This window comes from Balaenoptera physalus (genome assembly GCF_965194825.1).
Source record: "Balaenoptera physalus genome assembly, chromosome: 16".
Lineage (NCBI taxonomy): Eukaryota > Metazoa > Chordata > Mammalia > Artiodactyla > Balaenopteridae > Balaenoptera > Balaenoptera physalus.
In genome coordinates, this window is record NC_138898.1 from 46,161,222 (window position 1) to 46,167,545 (window position 6,324).

The 6,324-nt window shown below is 54.2% G+C and overlaps 1 protein-coding gene across 1 annotated transcript; it reads right to left on the minus strand.

The window, feature by feature from the left end:
- Positions 1-17: 17 nt before the first annotated feature.
- On the minus strand, positions 18-5,161 carry CSTL1 (cystatin like 1; the record flags this gene model as incomplete). Its single annotated transcript, XM_082431474.1, has 3 exons — positions 18-1,980; positions 2,637-2,750; positions 4,946-5,161. The coding sequence occupies 3 exons, from the start codon at positions 5,159-5,161 to the stop codon at positions 1,897-1,899; spliced, it is 414 nt and encodes a 137-aa protein (XP_082287600.1). The 3' UTR covers positions 18-1,896.
- Positions 5,162-6,324: the final 1,163 nt, after the last annotated feature.

Genomic DNA, 6,324 nt, shown 5'->3' on the forward strand with positions numbered 1-6,324 from the left:
GTTTTTTAATTAATTAATTAATTAATTAATTAATTATTTTTGGCTGTGTTGGGTCTTCGTTTCTGTGCGAGGGCTTTCTCTAGTTGCAGCGAGTGGGAGCCACTCTTCATCGCGGTGTGCGGGCCTCTCACTGTCGCGGCCTCTCTTGTTGCGGAGCACAGGCTCCAGACACACAGGCTCAGTAGTTGTGGCTCACGGGCCTAGTGGCTCCGCAGCATATGGGATCTTCCCAGACCAGGGCTCGAACCCGTGTCCCCTGCATTGGCAGGCAGATTCTCAACCACTGCACCACCAGGGAAGCCCTATACTGTTTTTGAGTGTATCTCTGCATAGCCTTTTTAGTGGTTGCTTAGATGTTACATTATGTATATAAAATTTGGTCTACTGGTGTCAGTATTCTACCAGTTTGAGAGAAAGTTTACCTTCCTTTACATTCCATTTCTAGAAGTTCAGCCAATAGGCCAGCCTTGGCTGGGATGTTAGGATCTGGACAGAGTTTCCTTTGGAGGCTCCTGGCCTGTGATGTGGGGATAAGCTGCCGTTTTATAGGGCTGTCAAGTAAGGTAGTGAGGGCAGCAGGCAGCACCAGGCCCCCAGGCAGCCCCCAGTGACATCAGATTTGCAAAACCAGATGCTTCCAGCTTCCCTCTTTTTTGCACAAGAATTTCACCACCTTTAACCCTTCACCTCCATCCTCCCCTCTGCCTCAAGCCCCTCCGGCAAATGTGAGTTTCTGGCTTGTGTGTTTACTCTTGCCCCTCCGGAAACACTCTCTCGAGTTGCCATTGTGACTGATGGTGGGACTGCTCCCTGGGGAAGAGACCAGCTGGTCTGGGGGCACATCTCAGCCCACAGCCGCTCCTTGTGTGTGGTCCAGGGCACACCTTCTCTGCTTGACTGTGAGTCACATGACGGAAGACACCGTGGGTCTCACTCCACCAGCAGTGAGCCCGTGAGCGGCTCGAGAACTCTCTGTCAGGAAGACCACCCCACGGCCAGCCCAAGACACGGGGTCCTTGGAAAGGCCTGCTTGCAAAGTCGGCCTTGGCTGGAGTCTGGGAACTAGGACGGTAAACCATTCCCGATATAAAACTTTCCCTAAGTGATAAGAGGGCCTCACTAGGTCTACAATGTTTATACAAACAATGGGATTTATGCTGAGCACCTGCTTTCTTTCCAGAAATCTGAAATTTCGGTACATGCTGGGCAGAGGCTGCCTATGTGAGCAGCTCCAGTGAAATCCTGGGGCACTGAGTCCCTGGGGAGTTTCCCTCGCACACAATTTATCTAATTCTTGGAAGAATGAGGCGTGTCCTGTGTGGCTGCCCCCGGAGAGGACCCTGGAATCCTGTGCCTGGTTTCGGGGACTTCTCCCCACGAGCCTCTTCCCTTGGCTGATTTTGTCCTGTATCCTTCACTGTAAAATTCACAGCCCTGAGTATGACTGTACACCTGCCACGTCCTGGGAGTACTCCTAGTGAATTCCTGAGCCAGAGGGTGGGCGTGGGGACCCCTGGCACACTCACAAAGACAGGTGTCAGTCACAGAGTTGTACGTGCGTGGGACAGAAACTGGGGTCTCCAAGCTCAAGTCAGGATGTGCCTGACTCGTGAAAAGGCTCAGAGGTGCGGGCTGGAGGTAGAAACTAAGTGACGAGCTTCCCCCAAAGGATTAACAACCTTCTACTCAAACCACATCAGCCGCCTAAAGACCATTGACTCTGGGCATGAGTGTGTGAGTGCACACGTGTGAGGTTTGGGTGGCTGTGAGTGTGCATGTACGTGTGAGCGTGTATCGAGATCCTGATGAGGGATTCAAGGGCCTTTCAGATTCTACAATGCAAAGCACACAGCACGACCATCTAACGTTTCATCAAGGATCTTGGCACATATGCACCTAGGCATCCAGACAGGAGTTGTTCCAGAGCTGGTAATGGTTCATCCAGGGTACGGTGTATACAAGAAAGTCACAAATGAAACTCTGTGGAAGGAGAAAGGAAACGGACAATCAGCTTTCTGGGAAATATTTTTTTGAAGGCAACAAAAATTCCTGGCCCCATCCCCAGCCCCTGCCTGGGGAGTCTGGACCCGGCCTGACACGTGGGCAAGGCCAGATCTACTCACTGGCACATGCTGGGGGTGAGAGGGTCAGCCGAGCTGGCACAGGAGTGTCACCCTGGGCTCCCCCGCCCAGTCCTCCTGCACCTGCCAGCTTGCAGGAGGTGCTGCCAAGAGGGACCAGGAGGAGGACATAGGTTGGAAGACAAGGAGGTGACTGGACAATCCACAGGGACCCAGCGGTGCAGACCCAGACACAACAAGGTCCCCGAGGAAGGTAAAGCCGCTTCCACCTAAGGGCCGGGGAGTGTGCCAGGTGGGTGAGGCGTCCAGTGGCCGGGAGGCCAGGGGCCAGGGCTGTGCCAGTGCAGGGTGGGGAGACACCCAGTCAGAGGGCTTCCCTTCCCCCTCTCCCGGCCCCAGGCACCACCGGTGGCATCAGGCAGCCCTGGGGCTGCGTCCTCGCTCCGTCCCAGCCACACGGCCGCCAGAGCTTCCGACATCCTGTCCATGTTTCCTTGTGAAACGTTTATTCCCCCCTTGACTGGAGCGCCTTCTCAGACAGCTGCGGGCACACACCTTCTGCAGCTTCTTCTTGCTCTGAATGGGGCACCAAGGGTTGTTCGTGCTGTTCCTCTTGCACTTGGTCCGGCTAATTTTCACAGTGACCAGGTACTCTACACCTGTCGTCAGCTACCAAGAAGCAAAGCCTGTTAGATTTGTTTGTTTGTTTGTTTTTTAAATATTTATTTTGGCTGCGCCAGGTCTTAGTTGTGGCACATGGGATCTTTAGTTATGTCATGTGGACTCAGTTGCGGTATGCATGCGGGATCTAGTTCCCTGACTAGAACTAGATCAAACTTGGGCCCCCTGCTTTGGGAGCGCGGAGCCTTACCTACCAACCGCCAAGAAAGTCCCAAAGGGCTGTTAGTTTTGACTCCAAGCATTGCTGATGCTCCCCAGGAGGAGCTGGGTTGGAGAGTGAAGTCCCAGGAGCCTCTGTCCCCATTCCCTCCTCCCCTCCTGGCTGGAGGATGCCCAGTGGTCCCCAGTCAGCGCCCAGCATGTGCGGAGCCCGGTCCCTGCTCTGCACCGGCTCCACTGCTGCAGCCACAGGTGGCTTCTCACCTGTCTCCCTCGCATCCTTGGGACCAGGGAGGCAACTTGGCTGCAGCCCCATCGTACCCGCCTAGTCTGCACAACGGTCCTCAGAATGCATGGATGTAGCCTCATCTGTTCCCTGGGCTCTGCCTGTGTCCTCTTCCTCCCTCCCCACTGCCTTGTCCCAAAGTCAGTGGTCAAACCAGTGAGAAGCCTGGGCACTGTCTGGGGTGGCCCCCAGGAGGACAGCCCCCCAGAAAACCTCAGGGCAGAGCAGCAGGGGAAGGGGCCTGGGGCAGGACCACCGCCCTGGTCCCGGCAGCCACTGGAAGGACCTCAGGGTGCAGGGCTTCTGGCTCTCCATCGAAGGACGGCTCTATCCAGCTTGCAGAGCTGGTGCCAAGAGGTTTCACACTGACCCTCAGCACACCCCGCATGTGTGAAGAAATTAAAACACTGGTGGCAAATTTAACTAACATTTCAGAGTGCACAGTGTTTTCTTATTCATTGTTAGGCTCGTTAGTTAAATAATAATAGGAATAATCATGATGATACAAATGTTTTCACAGGTGCCACTTCGCTCTTATTCTGCCCACTTTGCAGGTCAGGAAACTGAGGCCTGGAGAGTATGGATGGTGCTTGACCAAGACTCCACGATTAGGAGGACCTGGGTGTCAAACCCAGAAGGGGGACCAGGAGCCCAGCAGAGACGGCCACCGCATCCCCTCCCTGCCCTCTGTGAGGTACAGATGGACACAATCACGGGGCAGCAGGCGATTGTCACCCAGCTACCCAGGGGTGCACCCACTCTGTCCACTAATCCGGCTGAATGACATCAAAAGTTTGCTTATAAACAATGATTTCAGTTAACTGTTAGTGATAAAGGACCAAATCCACACGACTGGCCTCCTTGGGTTCCAGCTTCACCCCAGAGACTGATGGGGGGAGAAAATGCCAACTTGGGCAGAATTTGGTGGATGGCTGCCACCTTGTGGCCATGTCACCTCAATGTCCTTGGTGCCATGAGCCGCCGTCTTGCAGCAAGAGTGTGTGACTCAGGCAGACAGGCTGCTGTTCACGCCCTGTGAGGCCCCTTAGCGTCACACTAGCACTGCCCGCCTGCCCTGCCCCACCCTGGCTGGTTTCTGTGTTCCTGCCGTCCCTCTCTCTAGCCCTTTTCTCCTAGTCAGTTTTTTTCCAAATCCAGTTAATTGAACGAGGATGCATTATTGCGTCTGCCCTAACTCATATAGTTTACTATCTAACCTTGAGGGCAGGTTGGACCAACAAAAGTGGTTTTTTAACAACTTTTCTTTCCTCTATTATCCTTCAATTGATGTATTTCAGAGAAACTTTATATGTAAAACAAAATGAGAGATGACGCGCACCTCCAGGTTCCTATAGGAGCCTACTAGAGGTCCTCTGTGTCATTCTAGCTTTCTGAAGGACACGGCTAGAACATCCAGACTCAGATTTTACAACCCTGGACATGGAAAAACTATCGCTGAGGGGAACCTACAGAGAACACTTATGTTTTGCCAAACGCGAGGAATAATAAAGGAGGCGAGACCATCCTCATTTGCTGTCCTCCTGGCAAATTTCTGAATGAAAGCGATTCTTCCCTCGGGAGAGCAGCTAAGGAGCTCGGGGACACTTCCGTTCAAATGAGAGTAACCTCGGTGCTCAGGCGGCTCTGGGTCTGAACAACACTGCTCCCGGGAAGGCGCCCCCTGGTCCCCTCTGGGAGACACACCTGTGCCCACGAGGCCCTGCGCACCCGCTCTCACCTGCGCCTGGCTTCGGAGCAGCTGGTCCACGCGGAACAGGTAGGAGTCATTGCTGTTGTTGTTGTACGTCTCCATGAAGAAGGCGAGGGTGGAGTTCACATTCTTCGGGCTCGTGGACTCCTGGAAGCCGCTCCACTGTTGCAATTGACCCAGCCTGGCCACCAGGGCCAGGGCCGCCAGCAGCAGCAGAGGGTTCCCCCAGGGTCCAGCTCCCATCTCTGTGGCCTCAGAAGCCTCCTCTCCACCGGGCCTTCCAGGTAGAAAGGTGCCAGCCTCGTCCACTCACCCTCTCTCCTCGCAGCCGTCACCCACGCAGGCTTCCCCAGGAGATGCCCTCCTGCCGTAAAACAGAGACTGAGGCCCCAGCCCCTTCCTTCGGGTCCTGCCCATGACTTGACCAGAGGACTCTCCGGGAAAGTCTTCCCGCGCGGCTGCCCAACCCGCCGTCAGCTCGTTCACCTTTCTTGCCCCTTGGGTTCTTCAGTGATTGAGGCAAGTGTGATTTCCAAACACCCACCAAGGCGGGCAAGACCCTCTTGTTACCTTCACACCCAGTGAGGAAAAAAGCCCCCAGAACAGACCCCACAGGCAAGAAGAGCTGGTGTATCAGACAGAGAAGGGCCATTGGTGGGACTCGGGGAAGGCCATGGAGAAGGTAGTGTTTGAACTGGGTTGCAAGGAATCAGGGACACAGAACAGGATACATTCCACATTACCTACAGTGGGTTCCAGCTGTCTAGCCCGGCCATCCACTATACCGTGCTTCCTCTAGACACTGGATCTCTGACACCCACTCACCACAGAGTTCGGCCTGCTGGATCCCACTGTGCCTGCACCCCAGCGCCAGCTCTTACCATCTTGGTGTGACACCAGCAGAGCTTTGTGAGGTAATCCCAGCCCTTCTGTGAGGGAGGAATGAGCTGTGGGCCTTATTCAGAAATTAACCCTGCAGACCCCTGAAGGTTAGGTGTTGCCCGTGTAGGGAAGGGAAATGTCCTCTCCCTTCTTTGGGTCTCTGGCTGGGCCTAAGAATTAAACTGACAGAAGGCAGATGAACAGGAGACAAGTATACAAACTTTACTGGCTTTGACATGTACGTGGGAGACTTCACAAGAGAATGAAGACCCAGAGAAGTGACCAGAACGGGGAGCTTTCATGTTTTGTAGATAGGGACACAATAAATCTGTGAAGTTGCCAAGACAAAGGGGTTGGGCTCAGGGTGCCCAGTGGTGAAGGGGTAACAAGTTAGTTTAAGCAGTCTCCTTGGCCCTGCCTTCCCATCTCTGGTTACCAGGACATCCTCTATCTTCATGTGCAGAGAGGGGACCTTTCACTTGGGACATTGATCTCCTGTTTCAGGGAGGAAGGGCCAGTGGGAG